Here is a 25,384-nt window from a genome sequence, read left to right as displayed (position 1 = left end):
AGTCAAATAACACTACACCCAAAAACCGTCCTCTTACCTCATCAGTATTGTTATGACATTTTTCGCCTGAGGTACAGGAAAAACTTACCTTATACGAGTAAACTGTCAAATAAGATACTCAATAAAGATTTATTTATTTTATTTTCTAGCAATTTAAATAAACTTATCTTTAATTGCAAAATAAATGTGAACTTTGAATACTGACGTCTTTGAGTCGATTTTTACCATATTGATAATACTTATTTTATTATTTCCTATTCAAAATTGAGACGCGGACTATGGAGGAAGAAAAAATTTACAAAATCATAATTTACATCGCCTCATACACGGTCCGTTATCTGTAAAGATATTTTTGAAGTCTAATCAGTCAACGATCAGTGATCAGAACGTGTTCAGCTGATCCAGTACACATTTAACTGATCTTACCTGTGAAACTGTATGTGTATAAAGCTCTTCCAGATTCCAAACGGTGTATTGGGTGTGTGCTATAAATCCCAGGATCCCATGAAGACATTACTGCCAGCTGCGCCGCGCGCGGTCCGCGTGCTAATGAGAGCTTAGTTATTGGCTTAAAACTGGATAAAGAAACTATTTGGAGTGAAGGAAAAAGAAGCCCAAAAACATGGCAATGAGGGCTATCGTTTTTATACTTAACAGTTGGTACCCCTGGCGATTGACAGGACCTTACTCTACAGTGGCGCCATCTTGATGAGCGCAAATGCAATAGTCCTCCTATCACTTTAGCGCTCACCAGCTGGCGCCACTGTCTTCGCTACTAGCAAGTGACAGGACCTTACTCTACAGTGGCGCCAACTGGTGAGCGCTAAAACGATAGCCCTCATTAAGGGCGAAAATTGCCGCAAAATCGCGACTCGGGAATCAAATTGCTGTGTGGTTCTGGCAGAGTAGAGTAGTAAGTCCACCATTCTTCCCGTGGATGTCGTAAGAGACAACTAAAGGAGAAATAAGTATGCAAACGTTAGGCTTCCTCAACCCGTCTGACCATTGAGGGAGTATAGGCCAAAACCCTTACACCCGTATTCACAAACATTACTATGAGGTCTCACAGTGCACGTGGACGCGCAGGGTCACATACGAACCAATCAGAGAGCTGTAATCAACGCTGTGCGTTCAATTTGCTGCTTCACTTATCATTTGTGAATACGGGCGTTATTTGCCTCACGTAAAGGGAACAGTCTAAATGACTTACCTACCTATTGATGAATTGATAAAATCATACAAACACGTAAACGAATGAAAACCAACTGTTCTAAACTCCGCTAAAAATTATTACATCATGACGTAGCTGTATTTTGTGGTCGCAAAATATTACAAATAAGTTTTTGTGCATAATTTTTAAATGAAGCTAAAGACATTGACGTAAAAGGTAACAATGAACCCGCATATTTTTAACTTCAGCTAGACGCAAGTAATTAGTAAAATACACTTTTGTCAGGCCTGGCTCACTCCGCGCGGTACATCCGATAATTACCTACAGCGAAGCGCCCCGCCGGCGGGTATTATATCAGTCGAGTGTCAAGCGCGCGCTCGTCAGGACGCTGGCGCGTGGCGTGCGTTGTAGTAGTATGATTATTATTCTATGATCGAAGTATTACTTAAAAATNGCCTTTTTATAGGTCCATGTAGAAAACTGTAATATTTCAAATTGTGTCATTTTAACTGAGTGTTTCTTGTATTGCTCTAAATAGTTACACAATATTTTTTATGGCATAACAAGACATAGTCTTAAATGAGACACAATCTAATAAGGTATATCTGCCCTGTACCTAAGTGCCTATTATATTCACTCTCGCCTTGAAAAGGCCCCGATTGTAGTGAATCTTGCTCTATCAGTAACTCGCTTTATTTGTATTAAAATTATACCAGTTTTTTAGTATACCAAAAGAATCGTTCGTTCGTTTCAGCCAAATGACGTCCACTGCTGGACAAAGGCCTTCTCCAAGGTTTTCCACAATGAACGGTCCTGCGCTGCCCTCATCCAGATCTCAAAAGAAACCTACTAATTAATTTATGTACGAAACACATCACAAGTAAATAAAAAACGAAGATTTTCTATTTGCTCAAAGAATCTGCATATAATAGCTGCATGCAGATTGTTTTATGAATAACACCAGTTCCCATTTTATTTATTTGCATATTTAAATGGAGCCGAGATGCTGTCCGCGAATGGAGTCCAGCAAACGTGAATGTGAGAACGTGGTAAGTCATTGGCCTGCAAAAATAAAACTGCTAGAATCTGGCTGTTAGTGGATGTGAAAACGTAGACCTAGCTTCTGCCGCGAATGGAGTCCAGCAAACGAGAATGTGAGAACGTGGTAAGTCATTGGCCTGCAAAAATAAAACTGCTAGAATCTAGCTGTTAGTGGCTACGCAAACGTAGACAATTTAGTGACTGGCGCATATTACAAGCCACCAGTGGATATTTAACTGACTGAATTTTCATATAATCTACATGAAGTAGGTAACTTCTTTAGTTTTTTTATTGTTCGCCTTCTTTATTATTAAATGTCAGTATTACAAACAACAACAATCATGTCTAATGTCCGTGTCGCATCCACTCCTTTGAAGGTTGGAGACTCTACACTCGAAGTTGTTGACAATTATGTATACCTGGGACAAACAGTCCAGTTAGGTAGGGCCAACTTCGAGAAAGAGGTCAATCGTCGAATCCAACTCGGCTGGGCAGCGTTCGGGAAGCTACGCAATATACTCACGTCCGAAATACCGCAGTGTCTCAAGACAAAAGTCTTCGAGCAATGTGTGCTGCCAGTGTTGATTTATGGATCCGAAACGTGGTCGCTTACTATGGGCCTCATAAGAAGGCTCAAGGTCACTCAAAGGGCGATGGAGCGGGCCATGCTTAGAGTTTCCCTGCGTGATCGAATCNTACTTACCTACATACGTACCTCATTACAAATAAGTAGATTAATTATTTTTTCACTAGACAGCAACCCTAACAGCGTAAGAAGAGTTCAGAGGCACGCGATAGAAAGAGACAAAACTTGTAGGTGAATAAAATTGTAGGTACGTAGTGCTGTGCGAGCTGAATGCCACTGTATCGCGTCGTAGCAAGACTCGCATTTATTTAAATCGTCTTGCGGAGTAATCCTTCTGTACCTGTACTATTACTTATTCTGTGCTTTTGTTTGAGATAATAATACAACTTTGGCCTTCGATTGATATTTTGCGCAAATGCGGTTATCGCTCTACAAATATAGTGATAAGTGCATTCCTAATCACCAGTGCCTTATGTAATGCCTGCGGTTTTTTACTTTTTGGTATTTTACATGACACATGCATGTTAATTATGGCACGCAATAAACTTCTTACGACCGTATTCACAAACGAGAAGCAGCAAATCGAACGCACAGCGTTGAATAGGGCTCTGATTGGTTCGTGTGTCACCCTGTGCGTCCACGCGCACTGTATTTATTATGAATTTATCATCATCACATAACAATGTAAATAAGAAATGATAATTGTTTTATTCCTAGTTTTTTTTATTGCCAACAAGGAAGCTTGCCTGCATCACATCTGATGGAAATTCACACGGAATCCTCAACCACAATGGAACTGACTATCTATATCTAATTGGCGGAAATTAAAGGAAAATATTTTAATCTACTATCACAAAAAGATGATTTCGCAATGGATTCTTATTTCTCTGACATTTCAATTCAACGGTCATCTAAACCAGAATAAACTTAATACAAAACTATATTGCACAATATTCTGTTTCATCAGAAATACTAAAACCTTAACCCTTACTCATACTTCTTAACCATGTATTTCACGATTTTCTCCTCTCTTGGGTAGTCCAGACCGGAATCGGCGAGTTCTGCCCACGTGACCTGGGCTATAGTGGTAAACCCACATTTAGCAGCTAGCTTCTGCGAAGCTGGTCCAGTGAACACTGTAGCTGTCCCTTTTATACCCACGGATTTACAGAGGGGCTCTCTGAAATAGAGAATGGGGAAACTTGTGACCGCATTTAAAAGTAGACCAGTTTTTATACCTGAGTGTACAGAACATAAAGTGTCACAAAATGATAAATTCAGACAAATGTTTGCCTTACCAATACCACCAATACTACGAATAAATAGTAAGTGCCGAAAAGAAGATGCTTTTATCTTTAAAAAGAGCTCTTTAAAAGTCAGAAAATCAATTTATTTTATTTTATTAGGCTCTTTTTTAAGCAGTACAAGGCAAGTTTTTAACCGCAAAATCGCACTTGCAGTGCCGTGCAGTCTGGGATGGTACATTATTATCTGAAGTGCTGATTCACTCTCACCTTGAAAATGCCCCAAATTTAGATTTCGGGAAAGAAAGCAGCACGCAACGAATTCCAGTCCCTAGCTGTTCGCATTATAAAACTCACCTGGCTGCCAAAATTCTGCCCCCCAGTCTGGACCCTCGGAACTCTCTGCTGACGACTAAGCCCAGTGCATGAAGTAGTACATCGGTTCCGACCACTTCAAACGCATCTTTCTTCTGCTCTATGTAGTCTATCACAGCATACACATTCTTCCACGCTTTGCCTTCAATCTGTGAAGAAATAAATAAATAAATAAATAAAGAGCACTGTGATTAGCGTAATATGCCCACTTCCTAACTAAGGTTCGAATCAGCGTTTCTTGGATCTCGAGTCAAAAAGTCCGACACCGACACCGGTGCCTTTGGTCCACAACTTTTTAACCTTTGGCACTTTTCAACCTTTTATACATATATGTTACAGGAAATGTATGAATTCTAGGAATTGTATACATCTCCTAGGAAAAGTATACAATTCCGAAGCTATTTAGGAAATGTATAAAATATTTATTCAGAGATTATTCAATACGCACATATCCTAGGAAATGTAGTATACAGTTCCTAGGAATTTTATAGAATTCCAATGTCGTATTAGGAAATGTATAAAACGAACACTATGTGTGAATAAAATAAGTAAATCACGTTTATAAATGAAGAATCAAAGTTTTTAAGAGTCTCATTGAGACATTTATGTAACAATCATACAATGTTATGTAATATTTTAAGCTTAATAAATCAATTAAGTATTAATTCTTTAATCGGATGATGCAATACCCTCCCCTCGCTCCACGCGTATTTATTGAAATCTTTTTAATAATAATATATTACATTTCCGATTGCTGTTTAGGAAATGTGTGTAATATAATTTACATCATACATTTCTGGGTGATTTTAGGAATTCTATGTATACAATTCCTAGGAATTGTATACAATGACGGATTTCATACATTTCCTGTAAAATATACACTCGGATGTTTTACTCATCGTCATCTCAGCCTCAGGACGTCCACTGCTGAACATAGGCCTCCCCCAATGCTTTCCATGATGTCAGGTTGGCAGCGGCTTGCGTCCAGCGCCTTCCAGCTACCTTTACGATGTCGTCGGACCACGTTGTGGATGGACGTCCCACGCTGCTTATGAAGGACTGCTTACCGTTAATTCAGGGTGTTCTCCTTTCTCCATGACAGTGCAAGCGTTCAGAGCCACGAGGGTCATTGGACCGTCTACCTCCGTGTAGCATCCTAAGGTCATACGCTCAGCTATAGTCTTCCTCCAGACCTCTTCGATACTTGCTATGCTGACTGGGTCGTTGTATAAATCTGAAGATAGTTAAATAAGAGTAAACCTCCGTGGTTTTGTCTTCCGGGCTCGTTACGTTAAGTATTCGTTCGATAAGTCGAATTTATGACGGTTAAAAAATCTAGCAGGGTGGTGATACTAACACACAAAAAATAAAGTAACAACAGGGGAGACTGAGGTGAGTTGTGACAGAGGAAAGTTGTGAAATTGACGATTTTTTGGGACTTATTGATTACTAGCAAGCTCGTAACAGTGCGCGTTTTCAACCGACTTAAAAAAAAAACCGGCCAAGTGCGAGTCGGGCTCGCACACCGAGGGTCCCGCCGTACAAACGTAGCGGTTTACAATTTATGACGTATTAAATCAAATTACTTACTTGATTCCGTTGCGAGTAGTGGCGAATTTCAAAATATGCGGCCTACCTACCTCACCTACCTCAGCGTTTTGAATTTTTGCGTTGATTTAGAATTTCTCACAGTTTAGAGGCAATTAGATTTAAGAAGTGTTTGATATGAATTTCAACTTTAATATCTCTACGCGTTCATGTGAAAAAGGGTAGGTATTAAGTTTATAATTATTAAAAAAATATTGTATGTCATGTAAACAAAAATAATATTTTAAATTTTATATAGGTAACTTCAAATTTTTCATTTCCTCATTATTTCCTTTATCTGTACTATATGTATAACGTTGCTTCGTGCCGAATTTCAAGATTCTGAGTTCACAGGAAGTACCTTGTAGGTTTTGATTCCCTAGCGTGTGACGGAAATTCGTCTAAGGTGTCGGTATATAAACTGCTGTATCTTTTGATCGCGTTAACTTAGAAGTTTGATTTTTTTACTTCTTAAGGCGATTACATGGCCGGACGACCTTGAGCATTAGAGCGAGACAACGCGCCTCCCGCCGCGCGCCCGCGCTTCTGCCCGATATCAATGAGCGCTCAGAATACAGATGCGAAGCGCTGCCAATTCTAACATAACTGCCTACGGGAATGTTGACTCGATTTTAATTTACGCAGATCGAAAAACATTGCGGTGCTTATTTTGTTTCAAAACAGAATTAAAAATAANATACGTTCACGCGTTTTTGAGATAAAGGGTCTTGACAGACGGACGGACAGACGGACAACAAAGTGATCCTATAAGGGTTCCGTTTTTTCCTTTTGAGGTACGGAACCCTAAAAAGAGGAGGTTCTCAATTCGACCCGTATGTTTTTTTTTCTATGTTTGTTACGCGATAACTCCGTCAATTATGAACCGATTTGAACAAATCTTTTTTCGGCGTATAGGTAATACCTCAAGGGTGGTCCCATATAAATTTAATAATAAAAAACAACCCCCAATTGGGGATGAACTTTTTATACGCAATGTCTCCGCCGATTATAAACCAATTTGAACGATATTTTTTTTGTTGAATAGGTATTATCAAAAGGGTGGTTTCATGCGAATTTGAAGAAAATATTTCACCCCCAAGGGTGGAAAATTGGGGATGAACTTTTTTATACGCAATATCTCCGCCGATTATGAACCAATTGAACAATTATTTTTTTGTTGAATAGGTATTATCAATTTTTTTTTTAATTTTTAGTTTTTTTTTGTGTTCACGCATTTGAAGTCGGTTATATTTTTTTTTAAAGTTAATTATTTATTTCAAGAGCTAACAAATACGCGCTGTTGTGAGCTCGCTCGTTATAGATTGACAAAACTTGACAATGTCACAACTCTGTTACACCTCTCCTCGGTCTCTCTACGTCAACATGACGTCATTATACAATGAAGAAAACTCACCACAAGCTGCACACAGAGCCTCATCAGGGACTAAAACATCCACCAGCATTCGCAGGGCTTTCTCGTCGTCTTCAGGCCGTAGGTCCTGCACCACCCAGGTCCTCCCGTTGGCTTCCCATCGGTCCCACACGCGTGGGCAAGACGAGTCCCAGTCTCTTTTGAAAACCATGACCTAAAAGGAGTTAGCTAGAGTATGTCGTGCTCTCGATTAGGTGCCTCGCATATGTGTCCAGATTTGTACAGTTTTACAGCAATCAGTAATCCGGATTTAGTTCAATCTTGGAAAGTTTTTTTAGATTAATTTTATTAAACGGTAGATAAATAATAGGTAGCTTCACTCCTTCGCAATGGACATGTGGATGATAATGGAGTATCCCAGGGTACAAGATTCTCCGAACTCTTTTATTAAGAGTGTCTATTAATGTGTGTAACCTTTGACATCGGAAAACGACGTTAATCAGGATTGGTTGACCCTTTAGTGCCAATATAGGTCAGTCTCAGTCATCATTCAATTTAGTGATCTATTCTAAATTGGCTTTTGTCTAGGTACCGCGTACGATAGGCTGCCTTCGAAATAATCCTACCCTTAGTAGTACGTAAAAGAGGATTTTTAATTATTTTACTCAATTATTTAAAGTTAAAGGTACCTATTTATTATATTCTTTGAACTTTAACAGTTTGATCACCAGATTGACGATTTTAAAAACCTTAGAAAGTTATTACATTGCTGATGATGCAAGTAATTAGGTACTTCATTCTAATCTTAACTCTAATTTAACTTTAAATAATTTTAATTTAAAAGTTTATTTAAAAATATTTTTGTTTTGCAACTCTAAATTTTAAGTTTCGTCCGATAACATAAAAACTTACAACTGCATTTTTAATTTGTTAAAGAAGAACGGTCACGCCCCATACAAAAAAAAACCCAGACCCGACAGAAACGAGACATACCTCAGTTTTTTAGTCATGTCTTAATTAGTTAAATTATATATTTTTTATATTCGAAATCTATGTATAACACCAAAATATTACCCTTTGTTTTTGTTCAGGCGTTATACAAAAACTAATACAAAATGCCTATTTATAACCAAAATTGGTAAATGTATGTATNAAATCATTGCACTAAATTCCCTACTACGGGCCGGGTGGCAACAGGCTGTCTGACCGCATACAATTATCCATGCCACTTTAATAGATACTGTACACTCAAACTCAACTGATATAACTCCAGATATAACAACTAATATTTAAGCTGGCGTTGCGTCAGTACACAAAAAACGACATGTGAAATACCTTCATTGCTCCGGAAAGAGACTATGTGATGAATTTAAATTATGATGGCGATAAATAGTATGACTCTACATTATTTCCGAAATCTTTAATATTATGTTATAGGGCAACGCATGAAAATAATATGTTAGGGGTCCGTACCTAACTCTGGGACGAAAGATAAATAATCTTACTTACCTACTTACTTACTTACTCAAGAATAAGTAGGTACCTGATATAAACCTGTTTAATAGTTGAAAGAGAATTCACAGGCTAAGTAAATAAATTAAAATTCAATTAATCGCAGATTTTGGTAGGTATAGGATACGATAGGATAGGCCTATAATACAGATTAAGTTTGGGGTGACGAGATCCTTTGGTTAATAAGTCCGGCATAAGCCCCAGGCACAGGTAAGTACCGATTGAAATATTGCTGATGTTGCCAGGTGGGTACATGCACTTTATGACTATTAAAAAATTAATTCCTGATTGATTTTATTGTCAGATAAGATAAATTACACGAATAATTAGGTATACCTACATAATATAGGTCAAAAGAGTTTTTAGGTAAAGTAACTTTATCAGACTATTGCTATCAGTATTAGATGAGCGACTAAAAATACCTAGCAGAAAGTATGACTCAATAAAATTCAATGTCGGAAAAAATGGTTTGTACTTATTGAAACAGAATAAACTCTCAATACTTTGGTTTATTTTAAAAACTAGATAAAAGATGTTTTTAAAAGTTAGTCAAAGTTTACTTTGTATTTTCAGTTTCAAAACTTACCGCGCTCTACCTTTATTACATTTCCGTTTAAGTAGTGACATCTGTGGAACTGTCGTTGGACCACTTGATGTTTCAAAGTGTTTTAATTTATCTTTTTTAGCATTTTGCTTTTGTTATTTGCTGTTGATAACATTATTACAGTAATTAATTTAAGTGTTAAGACGTTTTAATTTTATTTCTAAAAAGTAATTGGACATTTAATTCATTTTGAAATGCCCGCCAGCATTATTATCGTTGCGCTACCTCGCGGCGAAAATCGGAAACTTGAACTGAACAAAGAGAGCTAGCTAGCAACCACTAGAAAATAAGGTTGTGTTTTGTCTCTATCGAACGCGCACGCATAACGGTGGTGTGATAGAGATGCGCTGTTCACTTTCGGCCATCATAACCATCTTTCTTTCTTGTGCAACTGTTTCTCTTCGGCCGTGTTCTAGTGCAAACGCAGGATGGACGCCATTCGTGCGAGATAATTTTTTGGTTCGCTCCTGAAGCGAGAGTACATACGCGTTTGGTGCCGGGCGTGGAACTATGCTATAGTGTTATTGGTGTGCGGTGCTTTCGGTCTGGCGGTGCGGTGTCGACGTGCAAGGAGCTCAGCCTCAGGTGGAGGCAAGGCAAGGCGGCGAGCAGAGGCGCGTGCAGGCCCGAGGCATGGCGGGCGCGAGCTGAGTGGACGGCCGCGGCCTCCGGTGTCAGGCCGCTCGCGCTCCGCCGCCGGCCCGATGAGCGGGGCAGGTTCAACGCGGCGGAGGTTATTTTATGGGTATTTGCGTGAGCTGCCGGCGCCGCGATCGGAAGGCTCCCGAGAAGCGGTCAGTAGGCCTGGGCGCGGGCGGGCCCGCTAAGGGCCCAGCGGCGGCGGAGCTGCTGCCGCGACGCGTCGGTCACCTGCCAGCCATGGCCAACTCCATCTCCAACATCAAGATGACCAACCCCATCAAGGGAATCGTCAGCAAGCGTCGGAAACGATATATCAAGGACGGTTTCAACTTGGACTTAGCATGTATCCTTTTCTGTGTTCAGTGTGAATGGTTCGAATGCGGCGTTAGTTCGATCGGGTGAGTCGTTTTGTGTTCAGTTCCATTGACCTTGAAATCCCAGCACCATGTTGAATCCCATGAAACCTATTATTGCGGGCAATAAGTGAGAAAAGGCGTGATAACCTGGCGCGGCCATCCTTTTGGTTTTGTCAAGGGCACTCGATTTATAACCTATAAATTACGTTCATAAAACCATTGATGAAACCACCAGTAATATCACTTGGATTTTATAACTTTCAGGTCGTTATTACGATATGTGTTAAAATCGTCAATTTGCATTGAAATTCGTGGTCATTAAATATCTAAAGTCAAACAAGTCTTATTCGGGTTACAAGGTCTCCAGCAAGAAAGAATACAGAGGTGCTCATTATACCAAATTTGGAATATAAAAACTTGAAAAAATGAATACTATTGGACAAAAACTGGTATAATTGGCGTAAATCTAACTTGGGACACAGTTACAGTGAACATTTTAGTGGCTCAATGGTGTGAAATCTTGCATAGCAACAAGCTATATAACCTATAACTTTGTATACACAGGCTTATTTATATGGCTTTTATAGCTGTGCACACAGAAACTATCTGATAATCATTGTGGATGGCTATAGATAGTTATTAATAGGTAGGTATACAAGTGGAGTTTCTGATTAAAATGTGTGTTGTAGGGAGAATTCACATCTGCTCTGACATATTGCACATACATTGTGCGTCTGCCATGCTGTTAAAGTTATCTTTTCAGTGTTAATGTTTGAGTAAATCATTATACGACATAAGTTCTTGATGTTTATAATGTTCGTAACAAAATTGCTGTTTTATTTGAAGTCATTGGGGTTGTTCTAATGATTTGTATTTCAATAGTTGATGTAATGTAACTATTTCAATGATATTGACAACCCGATCCGATGCCTTCATGCTTTTCCCCAATAGTATAAATATGAATTTGCTGCTGATTCTACTTAGCGACTATAAGTAATAATGTAGCTTGACTTCAGATGTAGTTAATTTATACCGAAAGTATGGTAATCCTGGTTTCTTCTTTTATGTGCCTGATTACATGATATAATTTATGATGTCACAATATTAATGGAAGTTCAAATGTACTATGTCTACAGGGTGGAAACGATAAGTGATCTCACTCGATAATTTCTAAACCATACAAGATATCGAAAAACTGGTTACTGACCCTGAAAGTGCTTTACGAACTCTTTCAAACGGTACCAATAACAGGTTACAGAATAAACTGGAAGTATCTGAAAATTCAATGTTTCCAGCTTCCATACTAAATGTATGCCAACCACACAATATTAAGTGTAATTTTTTAAAATTAAATAATGAACCTAAAAAAAACTCGTAAATTGCATTTTTATTTAAAATTATTCAAGGAAAAAATTAGTTTCAGGCTTTACTTGCTATAAAGTGTTGTATCAAGTATCAAGAGATGAGTGCCATGACTGTGGTAGTACTAAATGTATGGGGGATGGAAACATTGGATTTTTTGATAGATCCAGTTTATTCTGTAACTTAATATTGATACCGTTGGATAGAGCTCGTGAAGCACTTTTAGGATCAGTAACCAGTTTTACGATACCTTCTGTAGTTTTTAATATTATGAGGCTGTACCAAATGTATGGAAGCCGGAAACATTGAATTTTCGGATAGATCCAGTTTATTCTGTAACCTGTTATTGGTGCCGTTTGAAAGAGCTCGTAAAGCACTTTCAGGATCAGGAACCAGTTTTTCGATATCTTGTATGGTTTAGAAATAATCGAGTGAGATCACTTATCGTTTCCACCCTGTATATAATATGTATTACAATAAATGTAAAAACTAGTAAATATCCAAGTTTCACCTTATTATCCTAAATCATTGACAGTGAACTGGACAGTAATTTTGATGATACAAATCTGAATTTGGTTATTAAAGTAAACAGATAATTCTGATGTATGTGTATGTAAGCACTATGCCAAAAATTTTCCAATAAGCTTAAATGGAGGAAGATGGAGCAATACATACAAATTTAAATTGGAACATCTATCAATGACCAAATACCTACATGTAACACTTGATCTTACCCTAATTAGGTTTGTGTTACATGCTAATTCACCAAATTCAATGATTGACTTGAGTAACAGAGTCCTTGTCACTGCACTGGCTATTGGCCCGCACTGCCCAGCTAATCAACACAATAGTTGATTAACACAATTTATTTGATAAACTTTAAAGTCAATGAAACAGTATATTGCAGATAGCCTTTTTTTATACACGTAGATAAATATTATATCTATGTGAAATTGTTGGGAATCAAGCATGCTTGCATTAAAGGAGATGATAATGTAAACTCAAAAACATACTGATATTAATAGGTTTTTAATTGAATGTTGTAATGTATTTAATTACTGATGCCATAATGTAAGCTTTTTATTCATCAGTAATTTCTAAAAAATGGCAGTGCCGGTTAGTATTCTGATTGACATCTAATTAGAAAATAACAAAGCATGCCAATCATCATTTATGATGTCTTTAGATTTCTTTAAATTAACTGGATGTCTTGCCTTCACACCATTACACTTATTTATAAAAGAAAAATGGAAAATATCTATTCAATAGTAATCAAATCTAAAACTACAACCTTTCTACCACTGTTGTATGAGTTTTAATTAAAATAATGACAGCATGGCCACTTTAGTCTGATTGAATGTTTGTTATCAACTTTTACAGGAAAGCTTTTTCAGCTCAGACATTACTATTATGAGCAAACATAGTATCCTACTGAAAGTGCTGCTCTGAATTCTTGTAACCTAGTTTGTTCAATAATAATAAAAATAATTTTACTCTGTAAGAATGGGACACAATTTTACTGCAAAAATATTCTCAAAATGTTATCCTCCAAGCTAGACTGAACCCTAAGAGCATTGGAGAACGTTCAAAGTCTGAAAGGCTGAAATTTACGAGGTCAGTGACACCGCGTGCATATGATTAGGGTTGTCAATCTTGACTTGTCAGACTTGTTGGCACTTGGCACATACTTAGTAGAATACGCATAGCCACCGAAAATATTGGCGAGCTATCGCTAGTCAGTCGTAGCGAAATTTTCTTTTTGGTAGCCACTCAATCAGGTTAAGTTTTTTACATTCCCTACCTTATTAGGTAGGCTTACCAATACAACTACAGTTTGTAGAAATAGCATTTGCCCGTGGCTTCACTCGTGTGTATTTTGATTGCTGAGAATAACTCCTTCTCCTAGAAACACATTTGTGAACAGTTCCAGAAATTACCATGAACAAGCATAATAACTTTCAAACAAGTTTCATGGGATGGCTTTGTTTGTCTTGTCTTTGTATTATTCTTCTCTGGTTAGCATCCCTCGGTTTTAAAACTATTTCACAATCTTTTAGAGAGCTAAAAAGTTATAGTTGGCTCATTTATAAATCAGTTTAAATAATGTAAGTTTAAATATTTCAGCGTGTAGGTATTTCGGCAATTGTCCAATATTATTACATGTTTGTTTTTTTAAAGGTAGCTCATTTGTTGAGAAATCATTAGGAATAATTAATAAGTATTGCTTTGTGAATAAATGCATAAAATATTGCTGTTTGTTTGCCTAATTGGGTAATAAGCTTTTAATAATCCAAACGGCGACGCGCGTGCGATTCGAGTCTGCGACTCTGAGGCCCATTTCAGAAACGACAGATTTTTTTTTGAACCTAAAATAAGCGCCTAATTTTCGGTTCAGCAGGCCGCCACCAACCGACCATTGTGGAAATCATTGGGGGAGGCCTATGTTCAGCTGTGAACGTCCTATGGCTGAAATGATGATGATGAAAACTACTCTTAAGACTGTTTAGTCAATTCGATGTCGAATTCGAAAGTTTGGCAGACTAAGCGCAGTTTTGACATTTGAATACGTGTCTAGTTTTCAGAGAGGTTTCAATACATAGGGCTGTCTCCAAAACCTCATCGAGGTCTTCGGGAATCGTGACTACAGTGACCTCTTTGACCATCCTTCATAATATTCCCGTACAAGCATTTCAAGGTTGATGCTACGCACCGTAACTGCATCAGGTGATGCGTGGCGTTGAGTTTTTATTACCAATGTTGCAAGGGTGATTTTCGCACGATTGTACCGGTTCAGTTACTGCTTCTGTAGAGTTGGGTCTGATTAAATAAAACTGTGCTGTAAAAAATAAAATCTGTGCTCTGACGTCTGGCACAGTGTCGGTGTAGTATGAAAGGCCCTTATAATATCGTCAGTCTGCCACGTTTATCAAACAAATATGCAGACGACACGGTAATGCAATCGATAACTAACTTATTGCTTCAATATCGTGTACGTACATCACGTTAATCATCCATCTCATTTAACTAATGAAATGTCACTATCAACAGGTAATGTTGCCCTCAAACTTCGCGCGAGTTCAGTGACCTGTCAATTAATATTAAATATAAAAGTGCCGGTTAGCATGCTAGTATTTATAAATACAAATTATCAACAAATTGCGAACTGTACCTACGTCCCGACCTACACACATTTCGAGTGCATGAAGAACTAATGATGAATTAATTACTCCATTTTAATTTTAATACTATGATGATAACTGATTACTTGCTACGTAATAAGGTGTTATATTTCTTGGGCCCTCGTGTTGTTTAGTATAATAGCATGTTGGTGGTATTCGTACGTTTTATTCTTTACAATAGATGCGCGAGCGCAGATGATCTTGAGTAGGCGGAGAATGGTGGGGATTGGGGATGTTCAATGATATTGACAGTTGTCTGATGGACAATGTCGAGTAAGGTCATTTATCGTTGTTATTTGCTTTGAAAAAAAAAATTGATGAAAATTAAAAATCTTTTTTCTATCTAATACAAGTAATGCGCTCTCAAATACTACCAAATATTGTACGTCCGAAATGGACAATTCTGTTGATACCTTGACATGCATGTATTATTTTTAACAACCAATGTACTTACACAGAAAAGACAATAAATGATTATCTTATCTTATCTTATCTTATCTCAGTTTGTACACCATGTACCTCCAGTGCTTCCCCCTACTCTCACTCTAATTCCGGTTCTTTGTTTTTTATTTGTTTTATTACATTGCTTTGCCCTAAGTTATGCGTCGAAATAAAGCTCTTCCAAAGATTCGTAATCCAATAGTAAAACTCCTTACAGAGGTCCTAGTGAGGAATTCACTCAGGCTAACGTCAATGTGCTTGAGTATTTTGATTTCCTAACAAAGGTTTCATAGAACATGCATTTTTCTAGGGGTCAACGACTGGTAACATAATTACAATTCAGAAACCTTAGCACAATAAAAGGTCTGTTATTAACAATGTCCGTTAACAAGAGTTTTACAATAAGGGGTTTTAACCGCTCGATTGTTTTAACAGCAATTTGTACTTGACAGTACAAATGTGCACTCTCAAATGAACTTGCGTACGCGTCGTAAAAATAAAATTTCGCTTGTAACGAATCTGCTGTACTGTGTGTAGTATAGGACTTTATCTTGGTCGGTGTAACGCAAAAGGTGCCTTGTATGATGCCACTATATCCACTAAGTTTATTGAAAAAAAAAACCATAAAAAACAATTAAAAAGCTTATATGGGTCATTCCATGACAAATGTTACCGAGGGTTAAAAACTAAATATGTTCTTTTCGCATTAAATCTGATGAATTTTGAAAGTAAACATTCCAAATTATAATGTGCAACAAAAAAAATCTGCAAGAAACAAGTAATTTTTAAGTTATTAGTCTTCAAAGTCTATACTTAAGTCAACTGTCTGAATGATCATTTTCTCTCTTATTATTGGTAATACGATTAAAAAAAAACTATCAATCTGTGAAACGTTTTGCCACTATAAGATTTGAGGGTATTTATCATAGTATTGGTAGATAGCGCCATAGTCCCAAAAAAAATGATAATCATCAAGTTTTAAGTGTGTTTTCTTGTTACTTCGGCGATGTAACACCCGAAACAAAAAAACAGGTATTTGTTTTATTATTGTACCTTACACATGGATTAGGATAACAATATTTGGTAAAAGTAAGGGCATGGTAGTAATGATTTCAAATACTAACTAATATCTGAGCATGATATTAATTTAGTATGTTTCTTTCTTGATTAAAAACTGTAACACCCGAAACGTTTCGGGTATTACATTTTTATTTATATGTCGATAATGTGTGTATATTGCTTGGAGAAGTCAAAAATTATTACTGTGAGTGTCCTTCGACCTCCCACTAGCGCTGGCGTCGGAAAAGGAGTCATATTTCTCTATTTAAGATATTTTTGAAATGTCGACTTAACACTAAAATGAAGGTATTGCTAAAAAGCCTCGATGTTTGACATTTCCATTAAATATCGTAATTAGAAATTAAAGTAATGCTATTTCAAGCCAAAAACAATAGAAAAAGCTATATTCTGAGGAAAAATTAAACTTGAACTTTGTATATTATTTAAGAAAAGCTGCTTCGTAATTTCAAACCAGAATTAGCTCTATTTGTGTTTATTTGTTGTACTCCTTATTTTGTAGTACCTAGAGACTAATAAAACACCGATTTTATCGATAAAACGCGTTGCATTTTCGTACTCGTAACACCCGAAACAGAACCATTGTAACACCCGAAACAAAGAAAAAAATTATAAAAAAATAGTAAAACGTTTTATGTAACAGTCATTGTATGTTACATGGTTTGCAAATTTCATACTTTAGAAGTCCTGTAAGTTTTAGGTATGATTCCTTAAGAAAATTCGCTAAATTTCGAGTAAATGCAGCAACAGTCAGAACATAGAGGCAAAATCTCGTAACGCCCGAAACGCACACTTTTCGACTCATATTTTCGTTATCCTACATTCTAAGCTGCACAAACTTTATTATTTAGATAAAACAACTAAAAACGGACAGATTAAGGCACTAATATTATTAAAATACTATTTCAAAATACAAGAAATTGTTGAATATGTGTGTACGAACGTAACACCCGAAACGATGGAATGACCCATATGATATAAAATTTTGGTATTCAAGTATCATCTACTGTTGTTTCTATGCCAAATAATTTATTCAAAAAAAATTTTCTTGACTAGGAATTCTACTAAATTACAAAAGTTTGACTACAATGAAAAAATATTATCTATTTGACGAAAAAAAGAATTAAATGTTTGGAGAATACCAACAAAAACTATGAAATTAAAAGGTTAAGTCAAAACTTATGTTTGTTCGTATCACGCTCGGTCGATTCTTGTCTATAACTTGAAATTAGTAATACTAATAATATTAGTCCTCAAATTTTCGTAGAATATGCACAACTCAGTATTTTTGGCCGCATCAAGGCCGCCACCATTCAAAGATGTACCAACGAAATGTAGACACTTTGTTGAACGTGCATGGCAACAATGGACAATTTGCATAACTGGGCTCTGAACTTCGTTCCTAATTAACTTTTAACTCGACAGCAGGGCATTCGCGATTTTTTTGATTATAAAAACTCGTTGATTAAACGCAGAGTAACATAAAATATTTACGTACAAAAGATTTCCCCGGAATATGGTAATCAGTCTTTCTTGATTTTCCCATTAAAAAGATGGGGCATTTTAAAAATTTACTGTAAAAACGTAACGACTTTCCCTCTTCATCTTTAATCTCATAATTCATTCTAGAGGATCGTTAAGTAACATTATTTCGGTATTGAAATGTTTCACGACAATTTTGTGAAAATTATATTTTAAGAATACATCGATCGAATTAGGATGTATTGTTGTGTTCAGTTCACAACCAAATTATCATGCCCATACTTTTTTTCTGCTTTTTTTCGTAGCCTTTTTCGTAGTCCAGAAATTGAGCACATTCGGCCGTAAGTTGTTCTCAACCTGTTCTTTCTTAGTGCTAAATGTTACTTCTATTTGTACCTATCTTAGTGTCCCTAGATCCATTTCGTCGGTGTTACTAAAAACTATTTTAGATTTAGAAAGCCTACACTTCTATCATTTCTTTTCTGTTTTTGCTTTTCATTTAATATGGTAATGTTCAGAGTTACATTCAATATCTTCATCTTGATCTCTTATTACTTTTTTATCACGGTATCCAGCTCCTCGTATCGTATTAAACGTTTATTGATTTTCTTTTATGAATACGGTTGCATTACCGTTCTAATTGCTGCTTAAAATATTTAAGTTGTTTAAATGTTCGACTAATTGAACACTAATATAAAGCAATTATTTGCGAATTAAGCGGAATCAGAAACCGCTTAGAAACATCGAATCGAATTTTATGTTTGATCCAAGTTTAGTGTGGTTTAGTCGTCTATCCATTATAATAATAACGTTACATTAGCAATACAACGTTTCCTCATTTCATGCCAAACTAGACCGTCTGCACTCAGATTGAATATACCTTGATACCTACTTGTTAAATAAATGGCGTGTGCATAATTTGGTTTGCTTGATAATAACCATAAAATTAAAATACATTACGATTCCATCCAAGATACTTATCCTTGATGAAGGAAAATCTTAGATGATAACACGTTTTGAAAGTTTTTGACTTAGATTGTGATATATGAACATTGTCATTAAGGTTCATAATATCTTTCAACAAACCAAAACATCGTATCATACTAAATTAGATGCTTTTTAATTGATATTTTTGAATTTTTTCCTGTAAAAATGAGGTCATACAACGTAACATAAAATAATCTAGATTTAAAGTGTTCATTCAGTTCATTAGCAAGTTAACAGTTTCCCACCAACTAATAACCGTGCAGTGCCATAGCCCATGGGAATAAAATATTATGATTTTATAACTTAATTAAAATCTAATCTCGAGTTTTCGACCCCTCGCGTTAATGTTGACGCGCGCACTGTAAATTTTACGTCTACTACCGACTACGCAAAATTTTATTCATGAGTTTAATAATGGACATGGCGCACAATTTTTGTTGAAGATGCCAAAAAAAACTACAAAAAATTAGAATGAATACTGTATTTTTACTTTTTCAATATCTTTAAAAATGACTGAAATATTCAAGCTCAAAGTGCGCTCTTCCGCTAGGAGCGATTTTCCGCGCGGATTTAGAAAATGTGACGTAGTAACATGAAAAGCTGCATGTAAGATATTATCTGTGTGCAATGGTTAGAATGGTTAGTAGGGGAGCCGAAGCGGGGATTTCGGGACTTACTAAAGAGTGGCAGACTAACATACAAGGAAATACTTTGTACCTGGTTGATTACCTTTAAGTATGAATTTTTGATATAAAACGGCATTAGTTCTTATAAATGCCTATCACCCAAAAAATACCTCAATTAAGCCCAAATTTGAGACCGCAGCCAAACTTTGAGTGACGATGGAAACTAGCCTAGATGGAGGTCACATGAAATTGAACTTCTGCTTCTTCATTGATAAAGACTTATCATTTACCATACCCTATCATTTTGTATTCCATTTTCAAGTCACTTTTTTTTCGCTTACTGTTTAAACAAAACGTGGGATTTTTTTAAATCTCAGGTCTTTTGAACGCACATCTGAACGATGTCTGGTTTTAATTTCTTCAGTTACTCCGTGACCATGGCGCTTGCAACAGTGCCGAAATATTGGAAACTCAAAACTAAGGTACATGGTAGCAATCCCGTCAGTAATATAATAGGAAAATGTCTTGAAAAGTAAGTAAATCGTATATTACCCTGGTTTTCCTAAATAAATAAATAAATAAATAAATTACTTTATGTAACTAATTTTATTATGTATCATAATTATAACTAATCACTTCATTCAGAACTAGAAAACGATTCCAAGGATTCCACTTTTCTTCAATGATGATCAAGATAAAGAGTTATTTATTATACATAAATTGCTCTTCCACCATTTCAATTATTCTATCTTACATCTTACTTGATGAAATCTTTTTCAATTTTATTTACATGATCATAACATTTTCACCATTCCTCTGCACCAATTTGTGAGGTACACCTGAAACCCCCGATAAAGCAGCTATTATAAGAATAATATTAAAAAAAACCCTCCTTCTGACGCAGTTAGGTAATAAACTAAATGTATCCAATTTCACTCCAACTTACTGTCAACTCAACGACGCGCTTTAAAATCAAAGATTGACTTCGAATTATGCCTTATTTTACAATACACGTTGAAAACAATATGACTTGCTTGAGCTTTTTCGACTTTTTAACAAAAATAACAAATAGGCATGAAGAGATTACAAAATTTCTGCAGCGACTGACAGTTCACTTGATTTACGTTGACAGGTGACAATAAAGCCATAGACATTTGCCATATGAAAGACACACTTTTCCAATATTTTTGTTTGCCATGAGTTTCTGGTACACCTATACCTATCATTTAATGAAAAGATAAACTAAATTTTTTCAGCACAACGAAAATCTGCTTTGGCGCGTAGCAATGCAACGTGACAACTACAGTTCGGACTTCTTTATGCGTCCACTACACATAAAATAAAATTCGAATTATCGCACATTTTTTCTTTTTAATTCTAATTCAGTAAATAATGTTTTTGAAACATTCATTCAAAATTAAAAAGTTATTATCACATGACAGAACTTATGACCAGACTATGTACATTGAATAAAATATTTTTCTTTTTATCATCAAGCTTAGCAGTCTAATAAGTTACTATGACACTCGAGTTAATCCACATTCAGCACCATAGCCTCCCCTTCTACAAGGCCCTCTACAAATGTCAAAACGTCACTTAACCCTTTTAGCACCAGTTCTTTTGTTTTTGAGAAGATGTACCCAAATTTTTATATCAATTTAATTATAGTCCAGTCGTTTGGTACAAATTAACGTGGTTACCTGGAAAGTGTTCCGTGAGTTTTGAAAATTGGTGATTAAAATAGATTTCGCTATGCTCTCTGTTAGTCTGTTAGTTAAGTGTGATTGCCGCGCTCGTTGCGAAATTGGAAAAATGCTGCCTTAGAGAAGATTTTTGATAGTTACATTCTTTCCTATTTCGTCGTTCCAAATGACGTTCACTGCTGGACAAAGGCGAGAGGCCTTTGGGTTTTCCATAGGTTTTTCATAATGAACAGTCCTGCGCTGCCCGCATTCAGGTTCTTCCCGCGACCTTTACCAGATCGTCGGTCCACCTAGTAGGAGGCCTGCCCACGCTACGTCTTCCAGCCCGTGGTCGCCACTCAAGAAATTTTCTGCCCCAATGGCCATCGTCTCTACGAGCTATGTGTCCCGCCCACTGCCACTTGATTTTAGCAATTCTGCGTGCTATGTCGGTCACTTTGGTTCTCCTGCGGATCTCCTCATTTCTGATTCGATCACGCAGGGAAACCCCGAGCATAGCCCGCTCCATTACCCTTTGGGTGACCTTGAGCCTTCTTATGAGGCCCATAGTAAGCGACCACGTTTCAGAACCTTAAACTTTCCTATTTATTTCACGACTAGCTTTTGCCTGCGGCTTCACCCGCGTGAAATTTAGTGTCACAGATCGGCATAAATTATAGCCTATATGTTAATCTGGGTTACAAACAATAATATTGTACAGTTTCAACAAAATCCGTTGAGTACTTTTTGCGTGAAAGAGTAACAAACCTGAGACACAGGAATCTTCCTAGTTCAGGTATCAACCCACCAACATTCTTACTTTTTGTTTTTCCTGATTGTTTGTTATCATAATATTATCTGTTATGTTGGTGAGAAATAAACATTACTTTACTTTATTTTAAACTTCCAGACATCCAAACTTTCGCATTTATAATATTAGTAGGATACAATTATGTAATGTAGAAACAAACAAGACAAAAAAAATTTATACTTCAGCAACGCGAATTTTTTTATACTTCAGCATATTTAGGACACCCGGCAGCGTGTCCTGCCATGATCAAAGAAAAAAGAACTCGCAATTTAGCAGGTACATTAATTTGACTGTTTCACAACTCTAAATCTATTTCACTTACATTACATGATCACATTTATCAAAGCTGTCTATGTCCCAAAAATTATAAAATGAAAAAAGTAGTTGTCAAAAACCTTTTTTAAGGCGGGTTTTTTTCAATAAGGCGGGCGCGCGCGCGGCTATAAACGAGGTCACAAAATTCGGAAAGAACATAGCGAAATCTATTTATTCACCAATTTTCAAAAATTCCGGAAAACTTTCCAAGTAAAATTAACAAATAACTGGACTATTTACTCGTTATTGAGCACAGAGACACAAACTTGGTTATTTTTCCAGAAAATTTATATTTAAGTGCATAAATGTAAAAATGGCTTCATAGTGCACAAAATTGGCAATAGGTGGCATAATAATGGTTACTTTTTTAGCGCCTAGTTTGAAATGTGATTGAACGATGACAACTAACAACAGTTGTCAGTTAGGTAAAATTTTATTTTAGTTGGAAAAAGACAAAAAGTGGTAAATGGGTTAACGTGCGGGGGCTGCAAAATCATGTTGTGACGTCACGCGCGAATATTGGAAATTTTTGAAAATTTTAAAAAGTCCGTAAACTTCTCAAGGCTCTATCTTCGGTAATACTGGATGGATTGAGGTGAAATAAAAACTAGTGTAATGTGTGTGATCTAAACTTTAAATTAAGTCATAATTTAACTTAATATTACAACTTATGCGTGTTGTCCATTCTGTTTCCACAAATTTTCGTTTCCCTCAGGATGTTTTTGTATTACTCCTTTGAGCAATGGATAATAACGAAATGTGTTAAAATTATATCGCGTCTAAAGCGTTCTGACTGAAGTCTGATGAATGTAGAAACGATTTTGATTATCTTGTTATGCATCTAAACCCATTCATAAGTGAACGTATGCGTGTGGCTAAAAATTACCAGTTCCCACTCTTTATCAGGTCTGCCTCAAGGAACATCACTGAGCCCGCTTTTATTTCAATTAAAACTAATTGAAATTCGGTATTCTTATCAAAACTGCCTAATGAAGACGCTAAAATGAAACCTCAGGCCAATGAAGCCGCAATAAAAACGCAAGAGTATCAGCAATAAAGATTCGAATTGCCCCCGGGAGACGTATTTTTGAAGCGGTCGATTCTAAATCGCATGAATTACACGATTCGTGTTAAAGATGTTATTTTTGAAAAATCGTTCTGTGTATTTCCCCTTCCATCCCAACCTAATAACTATCTACTTAATTGGGTACTTGACACCATTCACCATTATTTTAGGTACTAGGAGAATCCATAGACTTAATTAAAACATTTTACATTCTGATTTGGTAATAATATATTTTTTTGGTTCATGTAATAGTTTATCTGCATAAAACAAGTATTTATAAGAATATGAAGATGTAAAATTCTGACCAAAGAATTCGTATACGATTTATGTGATTTCGCGTGCGATTTTGAATTCGAATGCTTCAAAAATACGTCTTCTGATATCTGCGACAAATTGGACGGGCTAGAATTTCGCAATCGTACCCTCGTTTCGAGTGTAACAGATTCCGTAGGTTTTAATGGAGTGGATGTCGTGCGCGACTCGCATCCCTCTCGAGTCATATTCCTTAGGCCCAGTTTTTTGATTCATAGTTAAAATAACCAATAGTTAAGTTTGACAGATGTCAAATGACAAGTGGTTAAATATCAGAAAAAAATGTTTTTCGAACAATGGTTAGCTTGACTTTTAGTACATTTTTAACTATTCGTTAACATTTTGTTAATATTTAACCGTTAGTAGCAAAATTTAACAATTAGTTATTTTAACTATGATTCAAAAAACTGGGCCTTAGTGCCGAACTCGATCGCTCGTTAGGGGTCATCCATAAAGTGAAACACGTAAAGAGGGGGGGAGGGGGTTGACAAAGTGTGACATGGTGTGACAAGGGGTGGGAGGGGTCCTAAGTTTTGTGACATCACATTTCAATTGTTTCAAATATTTGATATAATGTTGATTTCATTAAAAAAAAAGTACTTAATTTAAATTAAAATAAAACTAATTTCGGAACTGCTGTTAATTTAATAATTTTTCGATGTGAAATTGCAAAACATGTGACGTCACACTAGGGAGGGAGGGTCTCAGAAATGTGACCACCTGTGACATGGACGGAGGGGGGGTCAAAAAATCATGAAATTCGTGTGTCGTACTTTATGGATGGCCCCTTATGTGGAATCTTCGATTTTTTACTAGAGACTAGTGTCTAACTGTCTATGTCGATCGATGTTCAGATTAGACGTTTAAACCGAACCTTATTATTACTTTACATTTCAAACATGAATTTTCACTTGAATAGAATAATCGACATGCGAAAGGTCGTAGGTTCAAGTTCCACCTGAAACCGTCAATTTCATAAGTGAGACGTCATGTTTCCTAAATATATCTTATATTTAGAATTATTTATACGAAAAACTCTTTAACTATTTTTACTTTATACCTACTTATGTACATATTTGTTAATTTTACTAAGATAGAAAATTCTGATAATTTTACCTACGTTCAAGCACGTAATTCTATTCTAGTAGGTACAGTTCTTGTAGTAAGCTGAGTCTTTTAATATCATCCTGACAGCCAGGATAAGCTGGGATTACCCAAGGAGCCAGTGACCGGGATAAATAGTGGTCCTTCGGGACACAACCTTTTACTTCGCCATAGTGTAGGTCAGCTGTTCCCAAACGTCTTTTGTCTTGTGACCGGGATAAATACTGGTCCTTCGGGACACAACCTTTTAATTCGCCATAGTGTAGGTCAGCGGTTCCCAAACGTCTTTTGTCTTCTGCCCACTTTGAGAATAAATTCTTTTTAGCGCCCCCATTTGTAGTCGAGAGTCGAGTGCTCAGTCGGTGTCTAAGAAACCTCCTAGTAAATGACGCCTCCCAAGCCTCTACACAACGTCCCGAATTTTTTTCTGGGTCTCTTACCCCTTTAAGC

The 25,384-nt window shown here is 36.4% G+C and overlaps 2 protein-coding genes and 1 long non-coding RNA gene across 3 annotated transcripts in view; 1 reads left to right on the top strand and 2 right to left on the bottom strand.

Annotated features, from left to right (window-relative positions):
• Positions 1–201: 201 nt before the first annotated feature.
• Positions 202–1,447, bottom strand: LOC114351649 (uncharacterized). Its single transcript, XR_003655796.1, has 2 exons — positions 427–1,447; positions 202–338 (listed from the first exon to the last, which is right to left on the bottom strand). It is a non-coding gene; the product is annotated as an uncharacterized LOC114351649 (long non-coding RNA).
• Positions 1,448–3,500: 2,053 nt separating this feature from the next.
• LOC114351648 (uncharacterized) lies at positions 3,501–7,641 on the bottom strand. Its single transcript, XM_028302929.1, has 4 exons — positions 7,419–7,641; positions 5,485–5,651; positions 4,400–4,566; positions 3,501–3,978 (listed from the first exon to the last, which is right to left on the bottom strand). The coding sequence occupies exons 1-4, from the start codon at positions 7,585–7,587 to the stop codon at positions 3,786–3,788; spliced, it is 696 nt and encodes a 231-aa protein (XP_028158730.1). The 5' UTR covers positions 7,588–7,641; the 3' UTR covers positions 3,501–3,785.
• A 2,144-nt stretch (positions 7,642–9,785) lies between these two features.
• Positions 9,786–25,384, top strand: part of Pten (phosphatase and tensin-like protein) — a 75,853-nt gene continuing 60,254 nt past the window's right edge. Inside the window, exon 1 of the mRNA XM_028302924.1 lies at positions 9,786–10,477. Coding sequence (XP_028158725.1) covers positions 10,234–10,477 — 244 coding nt within the window. The 5' untranslated portion in view covers positions 9,786–10,233. The remainder of the gene's footprint in view (positions 10,478–25,384) is intronic.

The sequence above is a fragment of the Ostrinia furnacalis genome, unplaced genomic scaffold (assembly GCF_004193835.3).
Source record: "Ostrinia furnacalis isolate ACB-3 unplaced genomic scaffold, ASM419383v2 OfSCF1168, whole genome shotgun sequence".
In the NCBI taxonomy this organism is placed as follows: domain Eukaryota; kingdom Metazoa; phylum Arthropoda; class Insecta; order Lepidoptera; family Crambidae; genus Ostrinia; species Ostrinia furnacalis.
Note: the sequence above shows the minus strand (reverse complement) of the source record. Positions and strands in the feature narration are given on the sequence as shown.

What these genes read in the sequence shown, in the direction of transcription:
- LOC114351648 (XM_028302929.1), bottom strand. Translation starts at nt 7,587, where the DNA reads ATGGTTTTCAAAAGAGACTGGGACTCGTCTTGCCCACGCGTGTGGGAC. An exon ending in GGCTCTGTGTGCAGCTTGTG is followed by an intron (nt 5,652 to 7,418) that starts GTGAGTTTTCTT and finishes AACTATCTTCAG; the next exon opens with ATTTATACAACGACCCAGTC. An exon ending in GGCAGAATTTTGGCAGCCAG is followed by an intron (nt 3,979 to 4,399) that starts GTGAGTTTTATA and finishes TCTCTATTTCAG; the next exon opens with AGAGCCCCTCTGTAAATCCG.